The sequence below is a fragment of the Branchiostoma belcheri genome, unplaced genomic scaffold (assembly GCF_001625305.1).
Source record: "Branchiostoma belcheri isolate BF01 breed outbred unplaced genomic scaffold, Haploidv18h27 scaffold175, whole genome shotgun sequence".
Taxonomy (NCBI): Eukaryota; Metazoa; Chordata; class Leptocardii; order Amphioxiformes; family Branchiostomatidae; genus Branchiostoma; species Branchiostoma belcheri.
The window spans coordinates 200298-216191 of record NW_017803213.1 but is presented as its reverse complement, the minus strand read 5'-3'; the positions used below and the strand labels follow the sequence as shown (position 1 = coordinate 216191).

General features: G+C 38.9%; 3 protein-coding genes across 6 annotated transcripts in view; 2 read left to right on the top strand and 1 right to left on the bottom strand.

The window, feature by feature from the left end:
* Positions 1-6181, top strand: part of LOC109467106 (nudix hydrolase 20, chloroplastic-like) — a 44353-nt gene extending 38172 nt beyond the window's left edge. For all 3 annotated transcript variants that reach the window (XM_019765020.1, XM_019765019.1, XM_019765021.1), the window contains 3 exons: positions 2077-2209; positions 4903-4999; positions 5701-6181. In XM_019765020.1, coding sequence (XP_019620579.1) covers positions 2077-2209; positions 4903-4999; positions 5701-5750 — 280 coding nt within the window. In that variant the 3' untranslated portion in view covers positions 5751-6181. The remainder of the gene's footprint in view (positions 1-2076; positions 2210-4902; positions 5000-5700) is intronic.
* Positions 6182-6577: 396 nt separating this feature from the next.
* On the bottom strand, positions 6578-9800 carry LOC109467108 (protein ABHD14B-like). Of its 2 annotated transcripts, none has more exons than XM_019765025.1 (5): positions 9646-9800; positions 8476-8673; positions 7719-7905; positions 7318-7553; positions 6578-7118 (listed from the first exon to the last, which is right to left on the bottom strand). In XM_019765025.1, the coding sequence occupies exons 2-5, from the start codon at positions 8671-8673 to the stop codon at positions 6930-6932; spliced, it is 810 nt and encodes a 269-aa protein (XP_019620584.1). In that variant the 5' UTR covers positions 9646-9800; the 3' UTR covers positions 6578-6929. The 2 variants fall into 2 exon arrangements, with proteins under 2 accessions (XP_019620584.1, XP_019620583.1); XM_019765024.1 differs by having other exon boundaries at positions 8476-8655; positions 9646-9787.
* Positions 9801-10155: 355 nt separating this feature from the next.
* Positions 10156-15894, top strand: part of LOC109467122 (aminoacylase-1-like) — a 7222-nt gene continuing 1483 nt past the window's right edge. Inside the window, exons 1-15 of the mRNA XM_019765055.1 lie at positions 10156-10221; positions 11045-11181; positions 11434-11498; positions 11962-12066; positions 12317-12388; positions 12801-12823; positions 13139-13215; positions 13466-13555; positions 13696-13752; positions 14045-14118; positions 14376-14425; positions 14537-14603; positions 14919-14999; positions 15354-15422; positions 15605-15684. Of these exons, the coding sequence (XP_019620614.1) occupies positions 11070-11181; positions 11434-11498; positions 11962-12066; positions 12317-12388; positions 12801-12823; positions 13139-13215; positions 13466-13555; positions 13696-13752; positions 14045-14118; positions 14376-14425; positions 14537-14603; positions 14919-14999; positions 15354-15422; positions 15605-15684 (1022 nt within the window). The 5' untranslated portion in view covers positions 10156-10221; positions 11045-11069. The remainder of the gene's footprint in view (positions 10222-11044; positions 11182-11433; positions 11499-11961; positions 12067-12316; positions 12389-12800; positions 12824-13138; positions 13216-13465; positions 13556-13695; positions 13753-14044; positions 14119-14375; positions 14426-14536; positions 14604-14918; positions 15000-15353; positions 15423-15604; positions 15685-15894) is intronic.

Below are 15894 nucleotides of genomic sequence, written 5' to 3'. Positions count from 1 at the left end.
ATATTCTGCTACAGGAAACATCGTCACTGGAACATTGCACAGAATATGAAGCGTATTCATTCTCCAGTGTTACACACTTGTTGAGGAAGCTCAGTGATGACAAACATAGATGATGACATGTATACCATAATTGCACATGCCCACTCAACCTTGGGACTACCTTAAGTGGTATTCCACTAATCTCTATGCAGATCTTTTGGTGGCTGCAAAACATGTATGAAATTGGCAAGACAGTATCATTAGCAGGGCAATATCCAATACATTTATATAAAAAAGTATTCCAGTACAAAAAAGAAAGCCTGGCCAAAATGCCTAAAACATGTCAAAAATAGACTGAAACCTAAACCTCTGCTCAGAGAGTAGTGTTTCACAGCATCAGTGCTAGATAGTATCTATGTATACTATTAGATGATACCATCTTAGATGCCATCAGTAGAAGTATTTAACAGCACTGTGGTTAAAGCTCCTTTATTGGGTTTTGGTTTATTTACTATAATGTCTCTGTCCTTGGTGCTGATCAAATAACTGCAGTAGGGCATGTACATGTACAGCACTTTTTGTCAATACAATGTATGTATATTAAGAACAAACCAACAGTTCAATTTGATTTCTGCTCAAGCTTTTTTTGTCAATAATGGAAGGTCTGTGGAATCCAAAATTTGGGTCAAACCTTTCATATAACGACCGTAATTGTGTCCTCCTGGACTCCATCCTGTCCAGATGATTCCCCTAATAGGCTGTCTGGAAATAAGAACCCTCTTAACAATAATGTCCTCGCTCTTAATGACCACAGTCATCTCAGTATGTAGGTTCTTAACCTGAAATGGACACTAAAGTAATACTGTCCACTTTAGGGTCTTAAACACAACAGACCTCAGATTGATGAGTTATTGTCTTACATGTCCAGTTATGGTGGAGCTAAGTTAACAGCCTTTTAACTTAATAAAGCCATAAACTATAGAGCAGTGGACAGATGGTCAGTAAAGGCTGCTGATGGAGTGATGGCTGACATTTTCCACCAAAAGTAGGACACCATATCCAGGTCATTCTTTCTGAGGAGTATCAATCATCTTCCACTGGTGGTACTCTATGAGTTGACCTCACAGGTATTACAGGAAAGTGAAAGTGATCTCAAACCAGTTTAGCTCACCGAAGAACTAAACTTCTACTGGCCATCACAAGACAATAAATACAGTACATATACACAGGTTCATAGTAATACGGTTCATTAGGTATTGTATTGTATTGTAAGTCTTCCATGGTCTAAAAAAGAGAAGTCAAACCCCCTTAGACATAGTTTTAGACATAGCTATAGCTTTAGACAACTACCTTTTATCATGTAGACTTTAGTTATCTTATACTCTGTTTCAATGTTCTTTTATGTTTGTAATTTGCAATTACCATCCGGGCATGAATTTGCAATTAACTTCTTATAAACAGTACCATAAGCAGTGGACGAGGGTCCCCATCCTAAAAACTTCAACGATACCCTAGTAGCATGCATATCGGGTGAGGGATGACAACTGGGATTTGAACTCCCGACCTCTTTATCCAGAGGCAGGATCACTGATAACCTTTGTATTGCACATGCTACATCAGTTGAAAGATCAGTGTAAAATTGTTTTCATGGAGTATGTCACAGTTCAAGGCTTAGTTGTGGTTTGTAGACTTTGTGTCTCTTGTCCCTGTACCACTTAGATCTTCCCAGATACAAAGAACTTTCCAACTGTAAGTCATTTATGGAGGACTGAAGACACAGAAATTTATGATGTTCAGTGCCTCCACTATATTATATGAGGTAGGGCTTGAAATCCTGTTTTCTGCATACCTGCACTGATGCAGGTAACATTGAAAATTACCTGCACCAGAGTGATCAGACATAGTTGGGCATGATGCCCTGTAGAGGGCCTTGCTCAGTATTTATAGGATAGGGTAGGAGGATAATTTGCTATGCATTTGAAAACAGGTACATTGTATGCGTTAACAAATATGGTATCAACAGTTTAGTTAGAAACATGTTTTGTTTCCTTCTGTTGGCCTTCAAAAAATGTTTTTGTTTCTCTCCCTCCCCTGCAGTTATTTCTATGAGGATGAGAGAGGCCTGTTTCCTGAGATACAGTTTGTGTTTGACCTGAAGTTACCCCTGGACTTCCAGCCAGTCAACACTGATGGGGAAGTGAGCGAGTTCTATCTCTGGGACATGGACAAGGTATCTATTTTTCAAACCATTGAAATGTATGATGGACATTCAGGGAGGTGAAATAGGATAAAGTATTAGAATCCTGCAACTTATCTATTGCATACATGCATGGAGATCTTGTGGCGGTGAATGGAAGAGTGGCTAAGGTGAGCGGACACAAGATCAAGAGGTCACTGGTTCGATTCTTGCATTCCTGGCTAGTTACCGTTTTCTTTAGAAAGGCATGACTTTCCTCTCTCCACCCAGGTGTAAAATAATGGGTGCATGACTTTGGTTGGGGCAGTGGAAGGAGGGGGATGGACTCCACTTTCCACCAGTACCATCCCCTAGACACATGCACAGTAGATTAACAGCCCACTGCTCCTATGGCCTCAAAAGGCTGTGGGACTACCTTTACCTTTAACCTATACTATGAAGATCTCACCACCCATACAATTTAGATATGCTGACTACATGCCAGGCATTACTGACATTAACAGGATGCTAGGTCAAAGGTCCCAGAAAAGGTTGTCTCATTTCCTGTCTTGAATATCCTGCAGCTTAACATGCATGTCTGTTGCCTTATCAGAGCCGTGGGAAAGTGCAGAAACTCACAATAATGAATAAAACAAGAAATTCACTCAAGCAACAAAGTTTTCTAAAGCAAATTTTGGAGGATACAGGTGACTGTGTATTTCGAGCCCAGAGTTAAGCTGTCTTAGTTACATCCAGTACAAGTGATGATCATCGTTCTTCTGACGGGAAAAGAGATTAGGGTGGTAACAAGAGGAGGCCTAGGGGGTTTGATTCTGCAGCGTAAGAAATTGATTGCATTCGATTAACCTACACGATACCTAATGATACTCATTCAACACATTAGTCAGACCTATTTTCTATAATGTTCATCAGGGGCATGAAGGGTTCTCATTCCTACCTGTTTAAAACATCTGAGCCACGGAACTTTTTGAAATATTCTCTTCTTAATTCACTTCTCACCTCATAGTCCTATGGCTGCCCTTGGGGCACTTACTATCATATTGAGGTCACCTGATGAGTTAGCGCCGGATGGCAGCTGCTCCAGATCCTTGCAGTTCAGCCCCAGCAACTGTAAGCTCTTCACAATTTAGCTCCTGCTGGCTGCAAAGAGAGTAGTTGGCCCACCCAATAACAGCTTTTAGAAAATAACTGACTTCCCATTTCCAAACTTTTAGTTTGAGCAACCATTTTTACCCATCTAATGCAGAGTGAAATCATATTTTGTTTTAATTAGATTAATAGCAATGGCCAGTTCAGAGTGATGTTTTACATTTGCAGTTAAATACTAGTCATAGAAAGAATGTATGTATATATGTAACATACATACATAAATACATGACATAAATACATACATACAATTTACACATATGAATATGTTGACATAAACTTACGGTGGAGAGTAGAGGTTACCTCAAAAATAAAACAGTGGTGAAAGTTTCAAAATCTACAGTAAATCCCACCAAAGACCACACTATCCCCCCGCAGAACTTGAGAGCTGTCACCCCTGTCTCTTCTTCACAGATGTACATGTAATTGGTCTGCGCCTGTAGCTCTAAATGATTTAGCTACAGCCGGCTATGCTGGTGAGAACTCAGAGTGCATGGTTAAGTTAATTTGATGGGTGTTTTATCTACTCGGCCAGGAGGGGCCCTGGTGAATGTCACCTTCAAGGTCGACTTATTCTGCTCTCTACCATAATTTACAGGCCCGTCCTCTGATGTTGTTGAACATTAGATTCCTAAACATACAATGTAAGCCAAAATCTGCATAGTCCTACTTCGTACATATGTTGTAAAGGTACATGTATTTGATGTAATATGTAACAGAAGTAAATGTAGCTGTAACCATACATTACAAACTCATCCTGACAAGCACCTCTCTCCAAGATCAATATGCAAAAGGTCTTCACTTATACGTCGAAAACATGCATCATTTTATCTCTCCTAGTCTGAGTATTAGCAACAGGAAGGTCGAACGTGAGGGATTTTCATTATTGCTTGTACTTTCAAACTTGTACTTTGAGGTACTTTAAGGTGACTGCAATCTGAAGGGCTTTAGTGTTAAAGCCTCATCTATTCTTTGGATGACTACTTGGATTATTTGGTTGTATCAGATCAATGCAATAGAAGATTTGATTAAGCTGCTTAGATTTAAAAGATATTGAAAAAAAAAACTTCATCTTCTTGTCTCATTCTTAAGCTTGGGATAATCAAGTCTTTGTTTTGACGTAGTGAGCTTTAATTTCAAATTAGTATCACGAATGACTCCTGCACTACTGATCTCCAAGCAGATGCAGAGATGTGAGGATTGTGAACAAATTCAGCAGTAGCTATAACGTTAGAGTGCACAAAAAACTGTCAAACATACAATGTGAATGGGAATACTAGTAGTACAAACTACATTGTATGGCTACAAAGATGTCATGATAATCATTTCTTTTTATTTGAACATTTAAGTACTGTCTTGTATGTTTATGGATGTTGAGGTCTTGTACTACTTGCACCATGAGTTACAATTATGTGACCTTTGAGTCTGAATTGATGATTGGTCAAACCTTTAAGTGTAAGGATGACAGACCATAGAAAGGATTCCTTTCTTTGGAGATTCTGGAATAAATGTGTTTTTTTTAAGAATACAATTTCTATTAAGCAACTATAAACTTGACAATTGTTTTGTTTGTTCTCCAGGTGAAAGAGCAGATAGCCCAGCCAGACTTCAAACCCAACTGTGCCATGGTTGTGCTGGACTTTTTGATAAGACATGGACATATTCATCCAGACCAAGGTGTTTCTCTACTTCTTATGAACACCATGAACTTGTGTTTACTTAGTTATAGCCATTGGAAATAGAGTCAAAACTGCAGAAGAAGACCACTTGGGAATGATAAAATCTGGTCTATCTGTGGACAGGTTGCCACTATATAGACAGAATTTCAATGGGAAAATTTTTTAAGTGACCACAATGGCCAAGTGGTCCTTATGTACACGTAGAGGTGGTCACTTGTATAGGTTTGACTGTGAAAGATTAACCCAGAACACCCCCAAAAAACAGGACCCCTCAGATTGACCTTTGGCGATCGACATGGTGTTACATCAAACAAACTTGAGATGACAGAAAAAAATTCAGGCTGGCTCCAGCCTGTTTCTGTATAGGGGTAAAAAGCAATGATGAACCCTGAGCATTGATTAGTGTACTAACTGCAGGCCCTGTGGGCCTCTGTTGCCACACTGAAAGATAAAGTGGTATTGACTTTCTACTGGAGTATATCTTTGAAGTGTACGTGGGATGCTGTCTAGACTAGTTATTCCATTTAAACATCTCACTGCTGAGGTAGCCATAGCCTTTTTTTCATACAACTTTGAATGTGCTTACTAGCAAGGTACCATCAAGGGGTTTCTACAACTCCTTGGCACCATGAACTTTTAGATTCTTTTCATGCATCTTTCCATGTAACTGTGACTGAATCTTCCCTTCAATTCTTTCAGAGCCACGATACTTGCAGTTCCTGGAAAACCTTCACAAGACACTATTTTAATGAGCCAGTACATGTAGATATTGTAAAAATTATATTTAAGATCATGAAATGCATGCTTGACAGAATGGGTTGTAAATAATGCATGTCAAGATCTGTGGAGCAATGTAATTGCTAGCTACAACACATTTAGAAATCTAACCTTCAGCCTGCTGAAGTAGCCATTTTGCTCCATATTTGTATTGATTATAGTGTTAGGTAGCATGTAGGAGGGTGAAGTATCAGTATAAGGAAACACTTCACACATACTGCATTCATGGTTTATTCCTTAGCAGCCCACCTCTGTACATCAATATTTACAATCAAAATGTACACAAAGTACATCTATCTAAATATTTCTCTAGCTAAATTGTTTAGTTTGTATGTTTCTTGATATACCATTAGTACTGACAGTGCCAAAACCTTCCTATTCATAAATCATTTGAAGTAAAATGTGTACAGAAACATGCACATACACATTTTCTGATGTTAAAAGATATATACTTTACGGAAGATAACTGCTACATTTGCTAATATTGCACATCAAGTGTATATGCAGCAAACGCATATTATGGGTAAAAAAGAAAACGGGCATCGTGATGATAAACTCTTTCAGTGTACTGAACTGAGGAAAATTACAGAAATCATTTTATTAATACACATGCATATTTCACTTTGTTTGTGTTCCATTTTTTTACCTGAAGACAGTGTGCTGAACATGCTCAAACTGCTTAAAACATTATATCAGTCTCTCAGAATTCATATTTGGTAACATATTTCAGTTCCACAGAATCTTCTTCTTGAGTACTCTCTAACCACCCCTACTGGGGTATCACTGAGAGGGGGAATCTCATGACTTATTACGTAGTTACCCTCATACGAAGTGTACTTCATTAAGCTATTGATTATTCTGCATCCCCTTTATATCTAAACTTAATGCCCAAGGGTAGAATACACCATCAACATTTTAAGCCAAAAAAAAATTAGAATAGCATTTTATCTAATACCACAACCAATTCACACATACACAGCTACATGTATGCCCTTTGTAACTCCTTTTACAACCAGTTCTACAAAAACAAGTCAGAACAAAAGCATGAACAAGCTTTACATAATGATCATATCATTAGTAAAACAGAAGAAAAAATTCTCAAAAGATCATCTGTTGATATATTTATAACCGATGGATAAGAACACTGCTCCTCAGTCCTTGGTGTTCCTCTGGATAAATTCGGTGACCAGGTGGTGGAACATGTCCGGCTGGTCCAGGTAGCAGGGGTGTTTAGCCTTGGGCAGTACGTGAACCTGGGAGTTTGGCAGGTTCTTCAACCTCTCGTACGATTGCACGCCAAGACTCTTGTCTTCCTCACCGTAGATAATGAGAGTCGGGGTCTAACAATGTGCAAATGGAAGCTTAGGTCACACACACTGTCATTGTACATGATATATTGATGTCAATGGTGCGAATTAAATGAACTGCGCAAGGTGCAGCAACACACCCAAAAAAAGTTTTTCATAACTACTTTCCAGAAAGCAACTGGGTGAAATTTTAAATATTGTAAGATGTACACAAGGACACCAGGTTTCTTACCTTGACTTTCTTATAGTCTTCGTCTTTGTACTTTTGCGTGTCAACTGGAGCTATGGGGATGAAGCCTGAGATGTCGTCAGGATGTTCCATCAGGTGGGAGAGGGAAAAAGAGCCGCTCATGGAGGGGCTGACGATAAACGGTTTGTTCAGCTTGGCAGCAATTATAAACTTGTGCAGGAACCCTGGCGGCTTGATGGGATCCTGCCCCCTGGCCGCCATCCATGATTTGCCGTAGCCTAATGAAACAATCAAGACAATTTAAAGTGAGTTTCATGTTCAGAAAATGCAAGGATTTGCAACATAATTCTAACAGTTATGCTAGCTTCTCGTTTAGACCCAAAAATGTAAGGATTTGCCATAGCTTTGGACAATCATGACTGTAAGTAAAATCACACACATACCCGGTAAGTCAAGACCCACGACCCTGCATCCAGCGTCGGCCAGCTTGTCCACAGTCCCCAGGTCCACCCAGGTCTGAGAGATAAAGGCCTGTCCATGTAACAACAGCACGTCACACTTGGGATTCGGTGGGACTTTCTCCTGGTACCACACTCTGGCTCCTCCAAACTCAAGAAGGTGGGGATATATCTGTGGGGATTGGAGAGATTTAAAAGAAGGAAACACACACGTCGAGAGTTCAAGCAGCTAAGTTGTTTCATCTAATCCATCAAAGTGACACTTAAAAGATAGGCAAATATATGTAAAATTGTGAAATAGTTTCTAACTTATTTGAAGTCCTTCATTCAGGCACATTTGCCAATTCTGTTCTGAATTGCAGGAATCTACAAAAATTAGTACAGATGAACAACTTGCATGATTTAGTTCAGCCTTGAACTAGGCATGTGCTGATTAAGAATGTACTGGTCCATGGGAAAATGTTTTGTGCTGCATGTCCATGTAATGAACTTTGACCCACTTTCTCCTTCACATACTAGGCTTGCTGTGAAAAAAAAATTCCTACCATACATACAATGTACGTACAGATGTAATATAGCAAGTCTCAAACGTGAAAAATTATTTGATCTACCGGGGGGTAACATAATCATCTATAAAACCTTGTTAGAGACAAAGGACAGTTTCAGATCATGGATTGGCAGAAAAACCTAAGGTCTAAGGGGTGGTAAAACCTGTTTCTCATTTGTAAAGCCCTACATGTACCTGTTCATCCATTCTGAGAACACCTCCCATTCCACCTCCTCCCTTATTACTGCTGAGGGACACAGTCTTCTCCGGGTCACTGTTGGGGAGGTGGATGGCTCCCAGGTAGAACACCAGTGCCAGGAACACCACTCCACCTACCACAAACACGTTTGTCCAGAAGGAGGTCTTCAACATGACCTGGGATGAACCAGACATCTAGGGGTCAAATGTCATGGGTTAAAGTTACAATGGGTCTAAATTAATCAGATTTTTTTTTCTGGCAATAAATGACCAACGTCGACAAGCCCCTACAACTGAATTTATGTCAGTAAATCGTATGTTATGGACATTTGTATTTCATTAGTATGTTAGACTACTATATTGTTACTGTTAGACATCAATAGTAATGTTACATAGAAAAACAAATACTGTAGGAAACTAGCCTGGGTTCCATCCTGGTTAGTTTACGTCTGCTCCCACAGTCGCTACCAACAGGTACCTACCTAACCTACCTGGTTGGGGTAGCGACTGTGGGAGCGGACGTAAACTAACCAGGATGGAACCCTGGCTAGTAGGAAACCTCTGTGTTTACTTCTAGCAACAAGATCTCTAGCTATCCAGTGTTGTCCTGGTCATTAAAAAATTTGCCCAGTTCTGACTAGAAACAACTACAATACAATAATTGTTGTAGCCTGGTTTCTCCCAAGAGCAGGGTGCCTTTAATATCAAGGACATTACACAGAATGTATAATGCCCTTGCTAAAACATATACTAGCAACTAATGGATTGAAATAGGCAAAAGTAGCAACAACTGGCCAAACCGGTTCAAGGCCTATTGAAATAGATCCATGCCCATGGCTCTGAGCAAATATTTTGTTGATCACACAAACACTATAGCGGATATGCATCTAAAAATAGATATTCATTCTCCGTCATGATTTCGAAAAAAAAAATAAGACAAGCTGGGGTAGTTTGGAGGAATTTGCAAATGGAATAGTCTTAAAGACGATAAAATTGACTACACTACAGTACATATACAACGCAGTATGATTATGATATGCATGATAAAAATGCCTCAAACACAAAACATGCACACACCCCTCCCCAACAACGTACATGCACCGCGGACTTTCTGAACAACCCTACTACGGAGAGCAAAGGTGAAAAGTGCACAAAATAAACACTTACGTCTGCCCTATCAAACTGAGCTTGGGACAGAAGATAGAGGTTTGGTCGGACTTCGTACTTTAGACAACACAACACTGTCGACGTGTCGTACACTTGTTTTGACACTTGTTCAGCCAGTTTAGGGACGGACCAATTTAAGGTTCTAGAGGGGTGATTGGTTGATGAGACTTTTCAATTCAGATCAATTAACTAAACAGCATTTTGAATAATAATATAATTAGGTACAATTTGACGTTTTATATGCATTATATTTTTTGGTTTGTTCTCATTTTGCGTTTTTCTAAGTTCTGTTAAACACACCCCTATAGAATATTATGGTACGGTCAATCAGCTAAGACGACATCTAAACGGACCCTTGTATCATCTTTGATGCATTTATCGAATTCTTCCGCAAATGAAATTATATTAGATGTCTTTAAATGTGAATGTAGTAGATTTGAGAGAATGACTCAGTAGGAAAGTGTCTCGAGCTCTGCTCTGTCAAGGATGTAGTATGTTTTCGTGTCGTTGTGATGTGATGTTTTGGTCAAAGGTCACTGCAGTGAGTGCAAATCCCGATCCCGAGCACACATGTAGGTAAATCTTGCCCTAAACGAAATCTATAAGTAATACGATAAATATTTCAGCGTGATTGCTGCCAATCATCTCAGCTATTTCTTGCATTTAAAGCTGTGTTGGTGGGCTCAATGGTAATAGTCACACAATCAACGAGAGTGATATAAATTAATCTGTGCACTTGTTTTTCAGACGTCTGATAAATTTTGTAAACAACGCTTTCCTTGTGACTTTTCGCACGCCTTTGAATGCTTTTCTTCAATAACAATCGAACTGTAACATTTTAACACATTACGTTGTTTCTTCTAGCTAGTACTAGGTCTACAATCTTTCCTTGCTTTACCAAATTGAACCTCGCCATGCTTGTACTTTGGTATTTTAATTGTCTGATGACTCAATTCCTGAGTTGTTAGGGAGATTCCAATGCATTTATTCAATAGAGGTCTACAATAGAAAAGAATCAGTGCCAGTGATCAAATTTAAACTAATCTAGGGGCAGATTCCACAAGTATTTAGCCTGGTGACCACATGCATTGCTACAGCCCTGGCTTGGAAGTGTTTGGACTCCATGCCAGTCCTGTTTTGGCACAGTCCTATTAGTAAACAAGTTTCAAAAAGTACAGCAGCATTGCATATGTTGTCATAATTAATAAGTTCTCTTGAATTTCCCACATAATTGCCCAACATTGCCACTAGCATCAGGTTAAAACTATCAAAAGTGTCACATATTATTCTGTTTTTGCATAAAACTACAAATTATTAAGTGCGGGATTATCTACTGATGTGTCACATACTCTGCAATACCAATTATGATATAATGCAGTATACTGTTTGTCAATTCCAGTTGAGTCAATTCATAAAACATCATCATGCCGGAAGCTGAGGGAAAGGCTGCCAAGCGGAATAAGACGGAGGACCCAGCAGTCACCAAGTTCCGCGACTACTTGCGAATCAGGACGGTTCACCCTGACCCTGACTATGGTAGGGATAATCCATTGCTATGTGACCTGTAAGCCATGTGGTAACATACGTCATTCATTTTTTATTTTGTCATACAATTTTCTGCAAGGTTTGACAGAACCAACAGGGATGAGTGACAGCTGAATTTTGTATGTCACATCCATGACTATGGTCACATCCATGACTGTGCCTAGAATGTACTCAATTTTCTGTCTAAACCAATTTTATGATATTGTTATTAAAATGTGCAATTTCAAACACTGTTCCCTGTAGCTGGTGCTGTTGTCTTCCTCCAACAGTATGCAGATGAGCTGGGTCTGCCATCTAAAGTCATTGAGGTGTGTGTGTGCACTGAATTCAGATTATTCTGATTACATAGACTTACATTGTACCTGTATATGTATCTGTTTTGTAATTGTAGAAGATCATAGGATCTGGCAACTGTGTTTGTGTAGCTTGAAAGGTGACTTTAAGTGCAAAAATTGGATGTTGCCTTAGAGTTTTTGTATGGTAAGCAAAATTGCACGACTGTGTAATAACAATTTTCTGATTTCTTATGGGAAGGTGTATTTATGGGAAGGTGTAATTGAGCAAGGACGTTGGTATGAACAAAATCCATTATTTTAGACAGTAAAACTTACATGTATTACATAAAGGGAACACATGGATCTTACTGACTTATTCAGTCACTATGAAATTATATACTAGTATATGTTCCCTTGAGTAAGTCTGTGAATAGTGTGTATTAGATTGTATGGTCATGAATGCCTTGGAATCATCAAATGACCCCTTTTGTTCCAGGTGCACCCTGGGAGGCCCGTAGTGTTGATGACGTGGGAGGGACAGGACCCCACCCTTCCCACAATCCTGCTGAACTCTCACACGGATGTGGTGCCAGTCTTCCCTGTAGGTACAACATTAGATGGACTGCTCTGTCTGCCATAAGCCCTTGAAAATTGCTTAATTAGCAGGGTGAAGGTTAGAAATCAAACAGGGGAGAGGAGCCTTTCTTTCAGTCTGAGAAATCTTTTTGGTAGTCATATGACTCAACATTTTTATGACAATTTGTATCAAAAGAGTAAGTCTGATTAAGGTTTGCTCAGTTTTCCCCCCATAATCTACATTTCTATTCTCTAAGTCTTCTCTCTGCCCATAGGAACACTGGCGTTGTGAACCTTTCTCTGCTGACAAGACGGAGAATGGAGACATCTATGCAAGGGGTACTCAGGTAAATTACTAAGTACTAGTATAAAGAAATTGCCTTAAACAATAGTTCTTAAAGTGCTAGTTCTTTTGGCCACATTGCTCATACATGTCAGTAACAGCGAGTTGAAAAAGTGTCTTTGTTAGTTTTCCCACCAGTGAATTTATTACATTTTGTACATCTAATGATTATGTGTGAGTACAGACATTAATTTTGATTCTTGCTGCAATCTGTATCTGAAAATGTCATGACTTGAGCTGATGGGAAAGGATTTGCAAGATGCAGTGCTGCACTAACATGTATGATATAGACTTCTCTTTGCATGAAATTGAACATAAATCATAATTGTTGGATGAAATGTCACAGTTGCTCCTGAGTTTGTGATGTCATATTCATGATGTTCCAGTAATACTATGTCATTTCACTTCTGTTGCAGGATATGAAATGTTGTGGCATATGGTGAGTCCAATAATATTTGCAATCAATCATCTTTTTGGATGTTACAATTACTGTACATAGGCTCAATGTCTTGCTCAAGTCCTTGGTTGATTCTTCTACACATATGTTAAAGGGGGAGGAGAGATATCTGAAAATGTTGGGTGTGTTTTTCTGTTAATGGTCAGAGTGGTGGATTTTTCACAAACTATCATAACTTAATAAGTGAACATGTATGTGTGAATGCTTTGTGTGTTATTGTCACTACATATTACTAGTGGAAGATGCTGTTTCCAATTTGTACAAACCCCCTCCCATCTGTCATGGACCGGTCCTCAGGTATCTGGAGGCCATCCGACGCCTGAAGGCAGAAGGGAAAAGATTCCAGAGGACAATCCACCTGTCGTTTGTGCCAGGTGAAAGTTTTACCTGTATCATTTGCTGTTAAATGAAGGTAAGAGGTATTGAAATGTGATGTCACAGATGCTATCTGCAGTTATTTGGTTGAACAAAGTCAGACCATGACAAACACCTGCTACTTAAAAATCCTTTGCTGTTCTGTATTTTTCTACAATGTTGTTTCTTGAACATTACATAAGATCCCCCTCAAATATTAGTCTTCTTGGTTCAGTTCTCAGAAGCATTTGTGTTTTCTGTACTTTTCAGATGAGGAAGTTGGTGGCAAACTGGGCATGTGGAAGTTTATTGAGCACCCAGAGTTTAAGGCTTTAAACGTGGCCTTTGCACTGGATGAAGGTACAGTTTATTTTATCAACAGCTAAACATTTGCCTCTTTTGAGTAATCTGCATTGTTCCTGCTTTTATGAAGAATATGCAATAATAGAAACCTTAAAAGAAACTCAGCATCCTTTCATGATTTTGCTACTTTTTTCCAGGACTAGCCAACCCCTTGGATGAATACACTGTGTTCTATGGTGAAAGAGCACCCTGGTGTATGTATGATACTTTCTTAAGGCACTTCCTTCTTTTGAGTATTTTCCACAGTCAGATAATTTAGGAAATACATGTACTTGTTATATCCCAAATCATATCTTTATCACAATCATTATTGCTCATTGACAAGTACCTTTTAAAAATTTGAACCTCTGGCCTCAACCTAAATTATATATGTATTTTAAAGAACAAGTAATAACACAGAGGTTCATATTAAAAGTACCATTATCTGCAATGTACATTGATTGGAAACCAGACCCTAAATCTGACCTGAAAGAGCTCCCCCTACAGGGGTGCGAGTGAAATGCACAGGGAACCCTGGACATGGATCACGCTTCATCGAGAACACTGCAGCTGAAAAAGTGGTAAGTTTGTTACTAGTGTTATGACTCAACAAATTGGTTCATTGATTTAAGTAATACTTAAACATTGGGAGTTTTGGCTTAGAAAAAGATGCAGTATTACATGCAAGAATACTGTATCCAGTACCTGTCTTTTTTTTTAATGCACAAGATGTATACTTTTATTAGACCCTATGGTGCTTTTTATAAGATGTTTCGTTTTCAGTGCCCCTCAAAATGCCATTTGGAATGAAACAGAAAACTTGTGTCTCTTTCAACAGCAAAAGGTCATCAACTCCTTCTTGGCCTTCCGTGCAGAACAGAAAGCCAAGTAAGTCCCAGTGTGCCTGATTAGCCAAACTTTGCTTGTTTTGCATTTTTTTTCATGTTATTGATAAAAATAACGGTTACCTGATGATTCTCCTCCTTATGTTGTGTGCAGGCTGGAGAAGTCAGGAGGCTGTCTGACACTTGGTGATGTCACCACTGTCAACCTCACAATGTTGGAGGTAAGAGGGATGAAGTTTGGAAGAACTTTAACTTGGAATGGATTTCATTTGGCATCATTTCATTATACATGTGTATATGTAAAAAAAAATGTTAGGTCACATATCTGTGCTACCTTGAAAAATGTGTCTAAAGAGATCTCCCATGCACCATCTCCCAGTACATGTATAATACTAGATATAACACTATATAATTGACTAATATATGTTACATTTGTACCTGGCAGATAAATGATAATGGAGGTTATATCTAGTACATTGTAATAGCATAAATGTGCTGTGATTTATGATGACCAATGATATCCCTGTGTCTTTCAGGGAGGAGTTGCCTACAATGTGGTGCCTACAGAGATGTATGCAGGGTTTGACATCAGGATTGCTCCGACTCAGGACTTGAAAGTAATACATTTGTATTATAAAGTACACATGTGGCTGGCTAGACTGTATTGGTGTTAGATGCTGTCTTGCTTGTGCACAGAACAATACTTCATTAGCCTTGGAAATCTGCTGAAAACTTTGGTTGGTAATAGGTCTTTCATTTTTTTGAGTCATATATGCTTAGTAGCTGTTACAACTCTATGTGTTACATACATCGCACCTTTGAGCTTTCAAACGTGATATACATCAGTCTTGAGAAAGTATACTTTTTCAAACGATCTATAAAACTAGTTCACAATGTATTTAGAAACAATATGAAAGCACACACTCCATCCTCTCTGCCCTTAATACAAAGTCTGATCCTTCCATCTTCAGGAGTTTGAACAGAAGATTCAGTCCTGGATTGCTGCAGCTGGAGAGGGCATCACCTATGAGTTCATCCAGGTACTGCAGCAACTCCATCTTTAGTCCCTGCTACTGTAAATCACTCTATATTCGCATAATTTATATAACTTCCTTTTCCCTCATGTTGTAAAGTAAAACCACTGTGAAAGTAAATGTATTTACAGTTTGAGTACGTCTTTCTAAGAATAATTATAACATACACAATTTGTACCCAAACACAGAAATTTGAAGACCAGACCTGTACGTCCACTGACAAGTCTGACCCATGGTGGAATGCCTTCAGTACAGCTTGTGAAAACATGTAAGTAACATTTTATAAATTAGAGTGGATTCATTCCTGATCCAACCAACATCTTGCATACCACAGTCGTCCTGAGTAAGACATCCTGAACTGCATAGTTCCAGCCTTTGTACACTGTAGTGGAATAAGCCCACTGGTTTGACAAGCTGCATGAAAGTTCTTGACTGGAACCATGTGTCTTACTGAGGCTAGGAGGACTATATATATATA